This window comes from Lupinus angustifolius, chromosome LG05 (genome assembly GCF_001865875.1).
Source record: "Lupinus angustifolius cultivar Tanjil chromosome LG05, LupAngTanjil_v1.0, whole genome shotgun sequence".
NCBI lineage: Eukaryota > Viridiplantae > Streptophyta > Magnoliopsida > Fabales > Fabaceae > Lupinus > Lupinus angustifolius.
In genome coordinates, this window is record NC_032013.1 from 453,509 (window position 1) to 472,592 (window position 19,084).

The following is a 19,084-nucleotide window of genomic DNA, read 5'->3' on the forward strand; positions in this document are numbered from 1 at the left end:
AAACCATGATTGTTTAGTAGAATATGGTGAGATAATTTTTGTAAAAGAAATTAATGGATATTGGTAACATTCTTTGTTTTAAGTCACCCAAATTTAGCATATTGTTCTAGTAACCTAGCAAATTTTATTTACTATGAGAAAATTGGTTAGTGCAAAATTAATCAGAATTATAAAAAAAAAACAATAAAGTTATAAATTAATACTGCCATTATTTACTAAACTGTAGAACATGACACATTCTATATTCTCTCCTAATCTCAAACATGCCACAAACAAACATTTAAGGCTATGATTAAATCATATAATTATTCCATCTAATAATATTCACTATAACACCTAAGTGGCCTAGACATAAGTCTAAATAATTTCTCATTTGACATTACAAATCTATGCAAATAATTATTTGATGTATCCCCACATATCTTTTCTTTAGGCATATCAATGTCATTGGCCAATTTTTCTGCTTCATTTTGGGTATCAATTATATGATCAAAGCAAATGTATCTTCCATAAGCATTCATATTCATTTCCTTGAATACACTCACATGAGCTTCAGCCAATTTTGTTACATCAATTGTTGCTAGCAAACCTTGATAATACATTTCTTTTGCACCTACATTTGCATTTATATATTAAAAGTTAGAAAAAAAAAATAGATACTATTAGGTTAAAATGACATCAGAAATTCGAAATTAAGTTTTTCTTTACTAATAAAAGGTATCCCTTTATCTTTTGGTAAGGAAATAATCATTTTTTGAGTATATGACTGTCTCGCCCAACAAGTGTTGCTCACAAGAATCGAACCCTTGACCTTTTGGTCGTTCTGGGATCTAGGGAAACCTTATACCACTAGATCAACGTCTTGTTTGTTGGCGATTAAGATTAGTTACATAGAATTAGTATAGTACCTTTGAGATAAGCAATAGTTGGTGTTGGATTTCTATGACAAAATTGAGGACCTATAATGAGAGCTGGACATATGGTAGTGAGCTTCAAACCCTTTTCATTAGCTATTCTCCATGCACTCTTTTCTGCTCTCATTTTGCCTAATGCATACCATAGCTGCCATATATTTTAGGGAAGTTTAGGGTCATATAACAAAAGAGAGAAAAATGTATTCGCCAATTCTGTATGAGTTATATATACTATCATTGCATCATTCACATTCATGTATAATTATCATTGAGTTTTTCAAAAAAAAAAAAAAGTAATCCAAATGAATAGCAGATGATATGATAACTATATATAAATCTTTACACTAACAATGCATAGATATTGCACTCATAACAAAATTTAAAACTTATCACTACTTACTATATTGTCTTATGTTGGGATCGGGAAGTTTAAAACAATGAGAGATCTTCATACATGAGTTAAAGTGAAAGAAACATATAAGTGAGTTTGATACCATTCACTTATATGTTTTTTAACTCATCCATTTTTACACGATGTAAAACTTCTTCGGAATACTAACTCACAATTGAATTATCTAATATACTTTTACTGAAATAAAAATGGTGCATTTGTTGTAGAAATTTACCTTGTTGTCTATGCAGAGTGACTCATTGCTCCATGAGCTATGGTTGATAACATGGTTGAGATTTGATTGTGCAATATCTTGCCATATACAAGCTGATAGTGATGATGTGAATACACATTTTTTTATTGAAGGTGTTCTTGTACATGCTTCTATTACATTCTCACTCACCCTCACTTCAATTTCAGCCATTGATTTCTATATTACAAATAGAACCAAATGATTAAGATAATATATTCTAACTACTCATTTTTTACAATTTAAAATAGTGCTTTATCAACATATTAGAACATGGTGGAATAAAAGATATAGGTTATGAATTAATAAAAATTGCATGGAACAAGAAATTTCAAATGTGAACATTTTTAGTGGACAAAATTATTAATTTGGTTGTTTTTTTATGTTTAATTTGATCTTGAAATTTTATTTGTTTTGATTACAATGATAGGTTTTTAGTTCTCTTAATTTTCATCTAAAATATGTAATTTTTGTAACATTGAGTTCAAAATGAAAATATTAACAAATCTCTATACTATTACTATTAAAATTGAGCTATCTATACTATAAAATTATTAAAAAATAATTTATTGTAACAACTTGAAATCAGGGGAAAAAATTATAGAACCAACTTAAAAAAATTGTAGCAAGTGAAAACAACATAATAAAACAATCCATCTTATTCTATTCTCTCACGTGAAATGCAACATAGAGATCAATGATTTTTGGAAGGCATGTTCTGTTCTGAAAGTAAAGCAAATAATTGAACATTTGAATTTGGATTTAATTATTTGTTGGTTTGTTATATCTCTTGTTTTTTTGGTACATATATTTGGGTTTATTAATTCAACTGGGTCACCTATTTTAAAATGAGTGTGTCCATACGTTCCTAACTAATAAGATTTCTCCAAGTAATGTGAATATGTTATTTATGTTTTTAGAATTTTTTTTAATGAAGTGTTGTTTTTTATTGGACCAAGACATGAAAATGGGATATGAATGAAGACGGGTGATCTATATCACTATTAATTACATATTCATCATAAGATGTACAAAATGATGATGTGGGTTCAATTAAAGAGAGGATCATGCAAATACATGTGATGAGATCTTACTACCTTTCTCAATGTATGGCCCAAACTATGTCTTATTGTGCAAGACAATGATCAATAATAGTATAAGAGCTATTAATGAGGGGTACCCCATGGGGTACAAAAAATATATAGCAGATCAATTGTAATTTGTACCTTCCACATGGATGAGATTGGGGTGAGGCTCGGGTAGAAACAGATCAGACTGTCTATTGATGGTTTATTACATGAACTATAACATATTTGGTAGGACTTTTTTCTATAAACCAGTCGGTCTCGAACTTTTTAAAAAATATATTTAGTTTATTTTGTACTATTAAGAGCACCCCTTCACATTATTGGATAATAAATTAATCTCTTTCGGAGTTCGTAGTTGTCATTCCCAACAAATATCACTCATAGGAATCAAACTCTCGACCTTGGAGATCTAATGTAGTCTTACACCACTAGATCAACTTTTTATTGGTAAAACATATTTAGTTTAACAAGTCAGACTTTAAAGTAAATTATTTTATTATTATTTCTTTATCTTGCATATATGGGGGCCTATAATTTTAAAATAGATTATTGTGGTTACCAATTAATTAATTGATGTAAATTTTATATATGTTTATGTGCTTAGAGATACCACTCTTAGAAAAATTAAAGGTTACTTAGTCCATGTTTAATTCTTGTACCTTAAACATCAAAATAGAACCTATTAAGAAGAGATTAAATATGTTAGACTTATATAATTTCCCCCTTTATACATCTTAATCATAAAAAATTACATAAAAACTTATAATAAATTTAAATTCCAACATTATTATACTTTAGTAACATAATCATAAACATGTTAAGTAAGATTTGAAGAAAGAGAGACTCACAGTGTAACCAGAGAGACCAACAGGGTCAATAAAAGAAGAGGTGTGAAAAAGAGCACTACAACCTTCGAATGCTTTCTCCAAACATTGAACATTATCACTTAACTTTACCATAATTACTTCTATGTTGCTTTTTCTTCTTCTCTTCATTTCACCACTCATCTCCATTTCTTTCACTTTCTCTATATCTTCTGTATTAATTGACACCACCATAAATAAATATTAATCGAATGAGGACAACTATTTTGTTCCCAACATTACTAATAGGGTTGGAAACGAACCGAACCGAATCAAACTAGAGTTCAGCTCGATAAGGATTTGCTCAGCTCGAAACTCGACTCGATTTCGATACGAGTTATTTTTTTAGTTCGAGTTTGGCTCGATTAAAATTCATGAACTCAATTCCTAGTTAATTTCAACAACTCAAATAATTAATTCATTTTTAGAAATAATAGAAAAGGTTTATATATAAATATTACATTGTTTATATATAATAACAATAAGCATAAAAAATAATGAATGAATTATATAATAACAATAAACATAACAAAAAATTAGTATATATATACATATAACCAAATCATTAACCTAACGAGTCGAACTATATCTAACTCAAGTTCGACTCGTTTATTTAATGAGCTCAATGTTCAGCTCATTTGATTTATGAGTCAAGTTTATCGAGCTAAATAACGAGTATAGTTTCGAACGAATATCAAGTTGTTTCAGTTCATTGACAGCCCTACTACAAAGGATATCATTCAATAAAGAACTAATCTCTTTCAGAGTGTGTGGTTACCCCTAATATCGCTCTCAGGAATCAGAGCCTTATACCATCAAAACAAGGGGTTAGTGTTCTACTTATTTTTTGTTGTGTTTAGATATGTAATCATTATCTAAGTTGATTAATAGTGTATTTTGAATAATGGGTTAAACTCAAGTAGAGAAGCCACTTTAGTTTTGGTTACATGTGAGCTTTCTTTTCGTGTTGTAGAAATAGGGTAATAAAATATTAGCATCATAATTAATTAACTAACTTCTAGGAAGCACTCTTTTGATTTTTATGAGCATACATAAAATGCTTACTTAGGCATAGGATATTAGATATATTAAAGTAATCCAATATCAGAGATTTAATATTCCAAGTCCTTATTCAAAAGTGTATATTTGAATATTTGGTACTAACAAGAATACCTTCTCGTCTTTTTTATGTAAGGAATTAATTTTTTTCGGAGTTCGTGGTTGCTCCTCCTAATAAATGACATTCCCAGGAATCAAACCATCGACCTTGAAGATTCAGTTGGACCTTACTATACTGGACCAACACCTTGTTAATGGACTAATTATAATAATACTCTAACCACTACTTACCTAATTATATAATTAATTAATATATGTATTGAATATTTGGTACTAACAAGAATACCTTCTCGTCTTTTTTATGTAAGGAATTAATTTTTTTCGGAGTTCGTGGTTGCTCCTCCTAATAAATGACATTCCCAGGAATCAAACCATCGACCTTGAAGATTCAGTTGGACCTTACTATACTGGACCAACACCTTGTTAATGGACTAATTATAATAATACTCTAACCACTACTTACCTAATTATATAATTAATTAATATATGTACTCACACTAAAAAATTAAAAATTTATATTATTCATGCATAAATATTCCATTATCATTAACATGAGATTCAATACTTATAACATTATACTTTTATATAAATGAAATTATTTATTATTTTAGAATTCTATTGCTTATTTATTAGAATATGCTTAGGATGAAAAAAAGAATGGTTTAAAAAAAACTAAACATACATATCACAAAAAATAAATATATTATTTTTCATGATTTGTTTTTTTGTAAACATGTCTACGTATACAAAGTAGAAAACAGTTAATATAAATTTGAATAAAGTAGGAGTAGTTCACTAAATGTCAAATCCAATAATAAAAAATTTGAAATAAAATAATATATTATTTTGTATTTTGTTGCATGTGGATGGGATTTTGGGTCAATAAAAAAAACATTAAGTTGTCAAGTGCCAGCCATAAGTAGTTTTTTATACCCAAAAAAATAATTTAATTTCTTTAACAATTAGTTATTATATATAACACAATTACTTTGCATATTGCAACTGAGAATTTAATTATTTTTTCAAAAGGGTAGAACTTTAATAATAAAATATTTAGAATACTTTACTCTCATGTGAATATTATCATATATTTCTTTCTTCTAAGTTCTAACTTGTAAAAGATAGAATACTTAGTCACATTCATATTAAGATACAATACAATATCTTTTCAATTATTGTGTCATGAATGTCTTCAAAAATATTCTTCATGATCTCATAGTTTCTCTGGTCGTTGCTCTAGCTTCTTATTCTTACATTGAATTTACCCATTATTAATTATAAAATTAATATTATTTTTTTCAAAACCATCCAAACCGTGACCAATAAACAAAGAAAAAACAATAATTATAACATCAATATTTAGATTTGGAAAATATCTATTCTTTATAAGCATAATTGCAGCCATATTTTAATTGAGAAAATCTATGCAAAAGTTTTTTACATTATTAATGCACCATTCAATATTTATAATTTTTTTTAAATATATGTAATACAAATTAATTATACTAACTTTATTTACCATTCCGACAAACATAATATGTACTATATGTGGTTCTGGAGTGAGATTTCTCTCAAGTAATAGAAATGGAAGTAATTTTTTTTCTTTTAAGAGTAAAAATATAATATCACTTTAAATAAAAATGATGCAAATATTAATATATATTATTTTTAGTTTACTATTTCACAGTACTTCCCTCTCCATTACTGGAGATGAGTCTTACTCGTAATTCCGATCATAATTTAGAACCATAACAATGAGGTGAAGGTGAACAATTCCAAAAAAATTGAACCAAAGAACTAAAATTAGATTGAAAGAAAGAAAAAACAAAGGAAGAGTACCTTGATTATCAACTATGATTCTAACAGAATAACCCCTTAGCAAAAGTTGATTCACCAACGCATGTCCCAAATATGAGACACCACTAGTCACACATATAAGCTTATTCCCTTCATCTTCTTCATCATCATAACCAAATAAGTTATTCCTCCTTTGTCCCTCATCCTCCTTCCTCCTTTGTATGCCGGCAGCCGACATCGTCTTCCGTCGAAACGCCTCCACCTCCGCCACCTTGCTCTCCCAATTACACACCACACCCATGTTTTCAAAGACCAAAGTATATATGTGATGGTGGTAGCTAGGAATATGAAACTATATATATATATATATAATGAAAAGTATATATTATGAAAAGGGTATTTGGTTATGACTTGTATATTATAACTTTATATTATGCATAAAGGTTTTGAGTACAATAAAGAAGATATAGATGAAAAGGTTATATATTATTCTTTAATTGGTGGTGTTGATTAAAAAAGGTTGAAATTTATATATGATGATGACTCAATGTATTTTAGTCATAAGGTCTAGTCATATATTGAAAGTTATTAATTTGGGTCAAAGTCCAGCTTGGCGGTGATCTATATTGCCACACCATTATCCTCGTCAATTTAAATAAATGGATTTTTATATTATTTTATAAATTGCTTCATCAATTAGTTGTTTTTTTGTATTATTAATGATATCTTTTCACCTTTTTTGGTAAGGAACTAGTCTATTTCGAGGTCCATGACTATCCTCCCAACAAATATTGTTCACATGAATCGAATCTTCAACCTTGAGGATCCGATAGAACCTTATAATACCAGACCAACATTTTTTTATGTAACACTAATTTTTATGAATACATAAACCAACTATACAAATATTTAAAGCCACATTGGTCTCATTTGATTCTCCAAATAAAATATTAATAATCCTATAATAGACTCACATGTGGCTATGCATGTGTTTTTAGCTTATTAGTTTACAACACCAATTGTATTTGGTAAAATCCAAAAAATCATGAATACCAATTAGTAATTAGCACGTTCTTTTATTTATTTATGTTTTTTTCTATGATTAAATATGGCAACATTTGAAAATAGCTTTAGCCAAAAATTGACATCACGGTCCAAAATAATACTCATATTATGGCATCATCTAACAAAGGGAGACAAAAAAAAGTTGTAATATGAGACCAGCTAATTATATATGATTTAACATTTATCAACAATTCAACATTCAAACTCATGTGTACGTTACTATAGTTTTTTATTTGTCTAAGTGAAGAAGTTTTTTTTTTTAAGATCTCAACTTTGAATATTATAACAGATGAGAATAATAAATATGGTAGAGTTTTGCCTCATTTAATGAGTTTTAACTCGAGTTAAATTAATTACAGTCCAATATCTTTTTGATATAGAGATGTCAACAAAAACAATATTATCTATGTATTTCTAGTTGATTGAATGAAAATATTATCGTTCCTTTTTTTCAACGTTGAAAATTATAATGTTATAAAACAAATGTGAGCTAAAGAAATGAGATACTTACAAATGGGCTTAGCAAATAATTATGTAAGTAGATGTTTATATTTTAATCCAAAACTTTAAGGTATTAAATTTATTGATATGGATGCTAACATACGATAAACAAATTCAGACATTTTTTTACCGAAAGAATCAACATGTATGAATAAATTTAATCTATTTAAAATAAAATGAAGTAATCGATTACAACACTTTAATAGTCGATCGTTAAATATCTGATTTGCCAATACACTATGTTCACATGATATAGGTCAATGAGATAGCCTTATTTATCATATTAATTATTAGCTTTCCAAATTTTAGATTGCAAAATGATAAGAGAAACTATAATTTCATTTTATGTCTCTCTTATCTTATCCACTAAACCAACCCTTGGTTTTGTTTTCGGTTAACTCCTAGGAACAATATTATTGGAAAGACAAATATACACCCTGAAAGAAATTAATTTCTTGTCAAAAGATAAGAGATACCTTTAATAATACTAAAAAAATCTCAGAACAATAAATTACTAATGAATTTTAAGGAACTCGGGTGCTACGTTTAAGTGTCACATGGAAAGGGAGGCAGTTGTTCCAAACCTCGAAATTAACAGTGAGAGCGAAAATCAACACCAACCCGAAATAGATTAGTTACTTGCAAAGAAAATAGACTATGATGCTTATGTGGAAAATAAACTAAAACCATCATGACACATTAATATAATGATAAAAAACATTTAAACCATTGTCACATTTTAAAAATCCATATGAATAATTCTATACTCATGTTCAATAATTCTACCAATCTTATAGTTTATTATTACATGCATTGATATAAATGAGGGGTGGGTGAAGGTGTTTTAATTACATGATCTCATTATATCTGCTCAATAAATTACATTATACCAATTACTTAAGGAATATCATCTCAATAAATGGTGTAAGTTCACACATATGTTCTCAATCTTATCCATCAAACCATTCATTATCTTGTTCTTCATTTTTCAACTTTGTTGGCCTTAGAGCTCAATTGCTTCTCTAACTGCAAACCAAACACAAGGTAAGATAGATACCTTAAATGATAACTTCGGGTCCGTTTCTGAGTTGAGTTTTGGAGGAGAAAAAATGAATAGGAAAAGCTTCAGAGTCATCTCATAAGTATATTTCACGGCTCTGAAGCCTTCCATTTCCTTCCCTTCCCCACTAAAACTCAACTCGTAAATAGACCGACAGGTGAGCCAAAAAACCAAAGAGAAGGTAAGATACTTGTTGTTCTTCAATGTGTTATTGTGATTAACATACCTGAACATTTCTCAATCTTTGTTTTTGAAGTTCCTCAACAAGAGTCCCAATGCTGACATAAGAGTTGAAAATAAGAGGATTGTGGAACTTAAACTTAAAGAAACAAATCATAATTGTAATAACAATCATATACCTCTGTTGGAGTTGAATCACCTGAAAATTCAGCTCTTTCTCCCTACTTGTCACAGGTGGTACCTGCAAGTTGCACAAATGAGTCTATCTAACAAAGAAAGCAAGCAAATTTATGTAACATGAGTTATCAAAATATTTCTTGACCCACTCCTATCGAACAGGGAAAAAAAGAAGAAGGATAACTGTTTTTGTACTAGGCTTTAACTTCATTTTTAATTTGATACAAATTGTGCTAACTTTTGTTTCAAAACATTGTATTGGACAATAGTTAAAGATGTTACGAAATTGTATCGGAATTAAAAACAATTCGGCAGCATGCTCATATAAAGCAATTAGACATGTTCAAGATAACCAAACCAAGCATGAGCAGCTACAAGAATGATTTGACAATAGAAATACAATTTTAGAACATTGAGAAAGAGAAAGGAAGGAATTGACTTAGGAATGGAGGGAATTGACTTAGGAATGGATGGAATGTTGCAAATACAACACAAGAACAAATACATTTGTTCTTAAAGAGATAAGTCATGGTAAGACCAAAAAATGCATTCTTTAATTATATTATTCTCTCTCTACCAACGAAGCGTTGATCTAGTGGAATAAGACCTCATTGGATCCTTGGATATCGTACTAAGTCAAAAATTTGATTCCTGGGAGGGGCAGTCACACACCCCGAAAGTGATTAGTTTCTTATTCATAGGGTGAGGGGATACCCTTGGCTATACAAAACAAATCTCTCTCTAAAAGTTACACATTTTTGGATTGATTCACATATCTAACTCCCAACTGAATGGATCAGCAATCAATTTTCTATTTACTTGCTTGTATGTATAATTGAGTGAATAAAAAACCAACAGAACTTATTTTCCTTTATTTTATTGTATGCTAACAAAGGATATCTATGACCTTGTGCAAGGAGGGGTTGTAGGCCAAGTTCATCTATTTTAAGAAGTTGTATCCAACATTCCAACCACAAGCACAATAAATAGATAATGCATTTGGATGTGCTTACATGCTAGTTAAAATCTTCACTTTGTTTGATAGATCATAATACATGCTAGTTATAATCACGTCATAACATAAAGCAACAATAACATTATCATGTTACTACATCCATAGTAATGATCTAAGATATTTACAAATTACAACAATTTTTTATTAGACACATTTTTTTGTAGCATAATGTATATTTTCAAAGCTATTCAGAGAATAAGGGCACAATTGTACCTGTGAATGATCAACTGCCCCTGCCTCGGCCGATTCTGTATTCTTGGCTGTAACAAGTGAAGAAAATAATCTAAAATAATGTATTTGCCAGTTTTAAGGGTCGATATGCATATAAATAAAAGAGAGAAAGCATTACCAGAAGAATTTTCAGCATACTTTATTAATTTAATAATTTCTTCCTGTCAAAATACATTAGAAAAATGCCTAGACTTGTCATTTCAATTGAAAATAAAAAAGAAAAAAGAGATGCAATAGAAACATACCCTCTGCAAACTGTTCTGTTGCAAGATACACTGCAGTGGATGAAGAATAGAGGCAGCCACGGATTTCTGATTCGGTGGACTGCTAGGACCTCCAAAAACTGGGCCAGAATTGCTATTTGAAGGACCCTGAATGAGTAAAATAAATGACAATAGTTACAAAGGCATTGCTTAAAACATAAATTGCCGAAGTTCCATCCTCAATATCAGTGCAGTAAACATTTAAGAACACATAAATCCAACCAAGTCTTTTATATTGTCTCAGCGGAGCAAGGGGAAGGAGTACATACTTTAATAAGTAATATAGTCTACATAGAATCAGACTTGAAAGAGCTAACCAGAAAGTAATAGGAAAAATTCAGGATTCAGACATATGAGTATATGACTGTACCCTTTGTTTCAGCACACAAAGAAAGCTTCTTCAAGGATCGAAGCTTGGTAGTGAGAGAGAAAATAGTTAAATATGATATGTCATGTAATACATACCATTGGATCTGCCGATGTGACCTTAAACCGCCCCTTGCGCTGGACAACTGCACCTTCTGATGTGTCATCAACTGCATAGAGAAAAAGCATTAAAAAATATGTAAGAACCATTTCCCAAGAAAAATAATAAAAGAAAGATGATCACATATCAGTCACGTTAGCAGGAAAAATATGCATACCCAAAGGAAGGTTGTTGGTATCTCTCTTTTGCCGAAGTAACAATGGACCACTATGATTGCGCTCAGAATAATATTTCGTTTGTAGGTAATCCCTTTGAAAATACACAGAGCATATCAAAATACAAACATTGCAAGTCAAACACAGCAACAAGAATATCTAGATAGAGAAATTATTCCAATTCTCACATTAAGATCATTACAAAGTCAGGCTTTCAGAAGATACCAAATTCTTTATAAAATTCTCAATAATCATGTTTCATTATATAAAGCAATGACAATTTATTAATGATAGCTCCCATAAATAAGAGAGATAAGGAGACTGCATAAATTGTTACAAATCTCAGATATTTTCTTCAGCCAGCTTAAATCCCTTAAATAAATAACTCATTTCCAGGAAAGAATATGTGTAGAAGTTCTAGAAACAAATCTGGAAAACAGAGAAAAAATGAAGCAATACAAGTTGCTGTAGAAGATAAAAACATACCTGTCCCCATCAGTAACAACCTTTTTCGGAGAAAGAAAATTATCAGGCAACAAAGAACCACTCGAAAACTTTTTATTCTGATTTATAGCATTTTGCGGCAACGAACTACTTGGTCCAGAACTTTCATTGTTGTCTCTTGGACTAGTATTATTGACATCATCCTCACATATATCAAAACAACCTCTGCATAAATTACATATCAAAATATAAAATAATCTCTAATGGAACAGCATTGCCAAATAGACTTGTACATAATTTTAGAAAATAAACCACTCGGCACAAAAACTTCTCAGTTGACTATTCAAATTCCTATCTTCTTAGCCACAACAATTTTTTAATTCTTTATCATGCAATACATCATTGTATAGCATATTATACTTCTATAGATGAATGATGAAATGGATCTGAAAGAATAGTACATAAACTTTTAAAGGAATTTTTATACACAGATAAAAAGAGAGAGAAAATTTGAGATATTGTATACTAGATACTGGATTTAATGAAGAATTGATATTGGAAAGAAACACAGAACTCACTTCGTATTCCATAAGCACTACACTATAATAACTTCAAAAAAATTATACCAACTTTTTAACTAATTTCAACATTGTGTTAGCTAGAAACATAAGCATCTAGAAAACTAGAAACACATGATATCATAACCCAAACACGCTAGCACTTGAAAAGAAATAAATAAAGTAGAACTTTTTTTGGAGGAATAACAATACTTAAGTGCTTGGAGAGGTTTAATAGGAAATGAACCAAGTGAACTCTCCAAATCTTGAAGATTGTTGAATCCATCCTGAAATAAGATCTAAATGTAAATACTACAAATCCAGACATAATGTGTATACTAAAAAAAGGCTTAGGAGTGAAGTGAAGAAATTCAAGAATGTAATAGATCATTTGAGGACAATAACAGTACCTCCTTATCCAATGTGGGTGCAGCATCTAAATGATTAGGTGCAACTGCAGATAGCGTCTCTGCTGGAATCTTGAAGTCATCATATTGGTTGTCCTGCTTCTTATCCATTTGTAGCACTTCTGCATTTGGGATGCCATCATCTTGAATCTGTAGGCAACACAAAAATGTTTACAAGGAAATAGATAATAATGCCAGACTTTTCCACCCAATTAAAATAAATAAATAAGAAAAGTATGAACATGGAAGTACTCACGAGAGCAGCTTGAGTTTTTAAATCCTCCAGGTTGAAATTCCAGGCACTAATTCCTCGAATATACTCTTTCTGTACATGAAATAGTTTTACGATCAAACATGATATACTATTTTTCTTCAAGGTTTAATTGCAAAATGAAGCACCGGACGTGGGGATATAACAGAACAAAATATACTCAATGTTGTTGGCATGACAAGAGGCCGCACTCATAAAAATCACCATCTTGCATAGACCATACCAAAAGCACACATAACTAATTACTAAACATAATTTAAAACAATCCTACCTGAGATAATTGTTCCTTATCCTCGTAAAGAGCCTTGTTCTGCACCAGTAAATCTGCCTCTTTTGCCTGGAAGGCAAAAAGCAAGTGAGAAGAGTGGTAGCTAAAGCAAACCATTTTTAGTTGGGACAGAAGAATCTGGAAATAAACAGCAAACCTTCAGCATTCTAAAACGATCTCCTAATGGAGCAAGGCCATCTAGAATGGTGCGAGCAAGATAACTGGTGGGACGGGCATGTTTAAAGAAGTGATGCTTTAAAAGCTTTTCTGAACTTGGACGTTTCTTTGGATCTTTCACTAAGCAGGTGGCAACCAACTCTTTGAAAGACTGGGAAGGGAGGACGAATAGTTAATATACGTGAACAAACTTTAGAAGCGAAAATGGTAAAAGTTTTGAGTGAATACCACAAACCTTTGAAAATCTCTTGTCTCTTTCATAATCGAGACCAGGAGGGGCATTTTGCAAAGTCATTAGTAAAACCTGCATCGAGAGAAAGGGAAAGAATAAAACCCCGAGTTTACAAAAAACAAGCAGAGAAGTGCTAATGCAAGTAAATTTAGAAGACAAGTAAATTACTTTCATCGGTGGATACTTGGAAAATGGAGCATGACCATGAGCAAGTTCAAGTGCCGTGATACCAAATGACCATATATCTGCTCTGTTTATAGATAAAATAAAAATAAATAACTCAGCAAAGACTAAGATATCAGGGAGCAAGATCGAAAACGAAAAAGTCATTAAGCCTATGGGGCGTGACGAATAGAAGACACTCACTTAAAATCATATCCATGCAATTGCTGCATGACTTCAGGAGCCATCCTGTGAAAAATAAACACAATTTAAAGCTTTCATAGTCATGTTAAGATGATGGTGGCCAAATTTCTATGAAAACTACAATAGAAGATGCTCAATAGAAAGTAAATGGTACCAGCAAGGTGTTCCAACAAAAGTATTTCTCGAACGCTGCCTATCTCCAGTATCGAACATACATGCTGACACCCCAAAGTCAGCTACTTTGACTGAACCATTAGAATCAAGCAAAATATTCCCAGCCTGCATAGTTAAAAACATTAAGAGGAGAAAGAAAAGACCAGAAATCCAAACAAGTGGGAGCAGAGAGAAAAAATAGAAATTTATTCCTCGATTCAGATACAGCTCTAAAAGCACCACAAAAGCAGAAAATTGAGTTCCTTCGAAATCTCAGATTTAATCGCACAATTAAACTCAAGTTAAGATTAAGAATTCTAACTGTCATATTCTCAAAATCAAAAGGGTGCATGTCTTTTAAAAAAAGACATATGCCGGTCAAGATGCATCCCAATACCTTAATATCTCTATGTATGTGACCATGGGCATGAAGATAGACAAGAGCCTTGAGAACCTCAAGCAATAAAGTAGCAATAACAGGTTCGTCAAAACCCTCAGGATAAGAAGATTTCATTATGTGAAGGCAAGACCCTCCAGCCATGTATGGCATCACAATCCAAAGGTTGTGTCCAGCGGTAAAAGAGCAATGTGCCCGTAAAACATTTGAATGATTAATCAAGCTCATGGTCTGCACCTCTCTCCTAATGCCATCCTGTATAATTTGCTTAGTTAGGATTAAAAATGCAAGCAATATGACAGCAGTCGAATACACACATGCATGGATGAACATACAATTTAATATCAAACATTGAACAATTAATGAAATTATCCCTTTTTAAGGAAAATGAAGTCAACCATGCAACTACACGTTTTAATTCAATATACTGAAAGAGTGAACTTGACAGACATAGATACATATTTATTACCAAACACTGTAATGATGACAGGAACCATCCTTGTTAAATTTTCATTAACCATTGAATACAAGCATGTAGCAGCAATATTTAAATGTTTTCACTAAATATAGTGATTGGAAGCTTTGTTAATGCGGTTTCATTAACATATATGTCAAGGTACTGGAAATCCTTGTCACGTTTATTTGTCTGCTTTCTTGTTTGGTTTCTGTTTTACTCTTGCTTCAGTATTCCTTGTCCTCCCCCTTCTTTGTAATTTTTTCTCACTGTTCTCATAAATCCTTCTTCTATCAAAAAAATAGTGATGCCATATACATGGTTATTGGTTAGACTGGACCGGACAATAGGATTCTAAGAAGCCTTGCAGGTAAAGAGCCTCATCCCATGGCAGCTAAGCAAGTACAAGCAATGGCCCTTTTGTTACAAGCACAATATTTTTTACACCCTAATAAAATCATAAAGATTTCCATAATTTCAAAGATAGTAACCAAATATGCAATCAACTTATCGCACAAAAATGAAACTGAAATTAATAAACATCACATATTGTATAAGAGGATAGCCTCCATACCAGATCGTTATTGCACTTCTCGAGATCGAGAACCTTGATGGCAACTGTCTCATTGAGAGGAATACAGAGGGCCCTGTATACCGAGGCACTAACACCTTCACCAACTTCTTCATATAATTCATAATCTTTTGCATGGAGAGGAAACCTTTTTTCTGATGCATGCTCCATTTTTCTTCTTATATCATAATATCTACACCCCCTTCTTTAAATATACCACTGAACAAAAATATATAACAATCTAGAAAGTGCATCCAACAACCTTGTGAAGATGTTTTTTAATTTATCCAACCAAAAATTTCCTTTCAACTCCAATGATAATTAATAACATACTATTGCTCTCATTTAATACTAATTAATAATCCAAATAACTTATCTCAAAACTCAAATAATTTAACAGGTACTATCATGTGTTATGTGACTAAAACACCATGAGACAAGAACCAGAGGAAATCAATCTCCAATATCTGCAACAAAAGTGAGAAAAGGCAGGCCCACTCAGTATTTGATAAAACTAACAATTGTCCCTACAAGTTCAAAAACTGTCATGGAACAGAATTAGAAGAGAGAATCATAAGTTAATGCAACACTAACTCGAGGAACGATACCAATTGTATGTATCTATAAACACACACAAGCATGAATGTATAGAAAAAAATTAATAGGATCTATAGAAAATTAATGACACATACAAACACAGTAAACTAGTCTTCGTCACATTTAGTAAAGGAGAATTAAAGTTTTAGGCAAGTCTTCAGTATTACGAGAGGGGTCTCTTGTAGTATGCTAGACATCCAAAGTAGAAGGTGTATGTTTTTTGTGTAGCTGTAGAATTAGTATAAATAGTAGTTTGAGGGTCGGGATATGTAGCACATTGTCATATTCATTACCTTTGACCTTCACATGCTTCCTATCATCTTGTTCCAATCTTTTTCAACACTTCTAAACTAGGAGGCCCGAAACTAGATCCAACCAACCATGATGCTTAACAAAATCCACCATCTAACTCAGTCTATGATATATTTTCACTCGCTAAATGGTTCTATATTAAAAAAAATTAGATAGGAATGGGTGGAATGCCAAAATATCAAACTGAGCGCCCATTTTAGTCCGTGGAAATTTAAGTCTTTGCTTTCATTGAAGGTGGGTATCGATTCTCATGTCCTTTTCAAGAGGATCTTTGGGTAGGAGAAAGCCTTTTAGATATGCTTCCCCACATCTTTACTGTCTTTCTTCCTTACATAACTCTCCCATCCACAATTTTCATAGCATTCAAGATTCTGTTTCGTCATGGAACTTTCACTTTTTCATAAGATGATAGGAAACTTTCTGTATTGAAGTTTATTTCGGGTCTCCTTGACTATTTTTATCTGTCTTCTATCCGTGGACTCTTACCGGGTGTTTTCATCCAAATCCTTACTCGTTGTCTGGATAGTGCAACAGTCATTCTTGATAAACCCTTTGGAAGTTCAAAGCTCCCTCTAAGGTCATGTATTTCATTTGGGTTGTGGTGGTTGATGGAATTAATACAAATGATATGCTGCAAGTGCAAAGCCCAAACAAGGCACTTTCCCTTGATATGTGTGTTGTGTGGGCTGCCTGTTCACTGCTCAGAATTGGTTTCCACTTTTTTCATCAAATTGGGGAAATGGCAGTGTTGGTTATGTATGAACGTTTGACTAGGAAACTACTGGACCCCAATGCCACGTGATACCAACTCTTGGAAGTGAAACCTTCTAATAATTACATGAAACAACACATCTAAGATATGGCATGATGCCAACTCCCAGAAACTATGTGTACGTCTAAGAAACAATATGATACCAAGTCTAACAATATGTGAATGACTGCTAGACTAGTAACCTACTGGACACAGATACGACATGATACCAACTCTTGAAAATGGAAAATTTAATATGATGATGATGCCAACACTTGGAAACATAAAATTCTAATACAACGATGATAACAACACTTGGAAATGGAAAATTCTAACATGATGCCGATGCCAAGTTACCAACACTTGGAAATGGAAAATTCTAACAATTAACATGAAATGACATGTCTAACATATGACAAATAAATGGCATAATATTAAAAAGAACACATCCAAAAGTAGAATAACCACATCAATGTTTCCTAGATACAATAAAATACAATCATTCATCAAAACGTTGTTGTGCCCCATGTGTATTTGTAAATTTAAAATCAAAACCTATTCAAGCATCCGACTGGCAAAGCATGCTTCTTAGCTGTCAGATTAATTTGCATACAAAATCAATTCATACCTCCTATAAAAAAACCAAAATTTCAAAAACAAAAAACTATCTTTCTCATCAATTCTCCGAAAAATTTGCATCATTTTCAAAAGAATTCCATTTTCAACAGCACTATAACTGCAAAACCTTTTTCCTTCAGCTTCAGCATGTAGATATGCATTTTTATAGCAAATCCAAAAGACACACAAAATTGACATAACTTCCAACTTCAACAAAATACAAATCCCTATATACACATGCATTTGATCAATAAACCCCATAAAGCCAAGAATTAGTAAAACAAAAAACACTATGAAAAAATAAATAAATAAAATTATTTTTTTCTTCAATTTTTTCAATTAATAATTGAAATTCGGAGCTTAATTGATTAAAAACACAAATCATCGAATTGAATTAGTACATAAGAATGAATAATGAACAGAAATACAGGAAAATAGGGTTAGAGTAGTTTACTTGAATTGAATCTGAGAATGGGATCAAAACGACACCGAATCGGAGAATGAAAAGAAGAAGAAGAAGAAGAAGAAGAAGAAGAAGAATGAGAAGATAGATTTGAAGTAGTGATGTGAATGAATGAAACTCACTCACTCTATGGTTTTTGTGTTTGTAACAGTTCAACTCTCATTGAATCTCTTTCTTCTCTTTTTCTTTTCTTTTCTTTTTAGATATTTGTAGACTCTCATATTTTTCAACCAGTTGTTTTTTTAAAAGTTTTCATTTACCTAAGATTTTGTTTGATCCTGGAAAAGATAAAAAAGTCAAGGTTGGATTATTCCTGAGAATGATAATTGTTGAAAGGGAATTTCACGCACTCTGAAAGAGATTGGTTCTTTTACAATCAGATAAAAGAATATTTCTGACAATACCAAAAAAATAGAAATACTCGTTAGTTATGTTTTTATTTTTGCTTGGAATAATGAATTAGGTTTGAGTATAGAAATGAATCAAAATC

At 31.2% G+C, this 19,084-nt stretch overlaps 2 protein-coding genes across 3 annotated transcripts; both read right to left on the reverse strand.

Moving 5' to 3' along the window:
- Window positions 178–6,775, reverse strand: LOC109347281 (cinnamoyl-CoA reductase-like SNL6). Its single transcript, XM_019587014.1, has 5 exons — window positions 6,465–6,775; window positions 3,492–3,679; window positions 1,541–1,735; window positions 909–1,062; window positions 178–613 (listed from the first exon to the last, which is right to left on the reverse strand). The coding sequence occupies exons 1-5, from the start codon at window positions 6,721–6,723 to the stop codon at window positions 315–317; spliced, it is 1,095 nt and encodes a 364-aa protein (XP_019442559.1). The 5' UTR covers window positions 6,724–6,775; the 3' UTR covers window positions 178–314.
- Window positions 8,718–18,798, reverse strand: LOC109347282 (serine/threonine-protein kinase BLUS1-like). Of its 2 annotated transcripts, none has more exons than XM_019587015.1 (21): window positions 18,586–18,798; window positions 15,857–16,320; window positions 14,829–15,083; window positions 14,433–14,557; window positions 14,279–14,323; window positions 14,081–14,162; window positions 13,916–13,984; window positions 13,661–13,831; window positions 13,507–13,572; window positions 13,221–13,289; window positions 12,968–13,114; window positions 12,771–12,844; window positions 12,043–12,225; window positions 11,559–11,650; window positions 11,380–11,450; window positions 10,897–11,022; window positions 10,770–10,812; window positions 10,634–10,692; window positions 9,408–9,469; window positions 9,275–9,326; window positions 8,718–9,014 (listed from the first exon to the last, which is right to left on the reverse strand). In XM_019587015.1, the coding sequence occupies exons 2-21, from the start codon at window positions 16,022–16,024 to the stop codon at window positions 8,970–8,972; spliced, it is 2,004 nt and encodes a 667-aa protein (XP_019442560.1). In that variant the 5' UTR covers window positions 16,025–16,320; window positions 18,586–18,798; the 3' UTR covers window positions 8,718–8,969. The 2 variants fall into 2 exon arrangements, with proteins under 2 accessions (XP_019442560.1, XP_019442561.1); XM_019587016.1 differs by having other exon boundaries at window positions 10,634–10,680; window positions 18,586–18,797.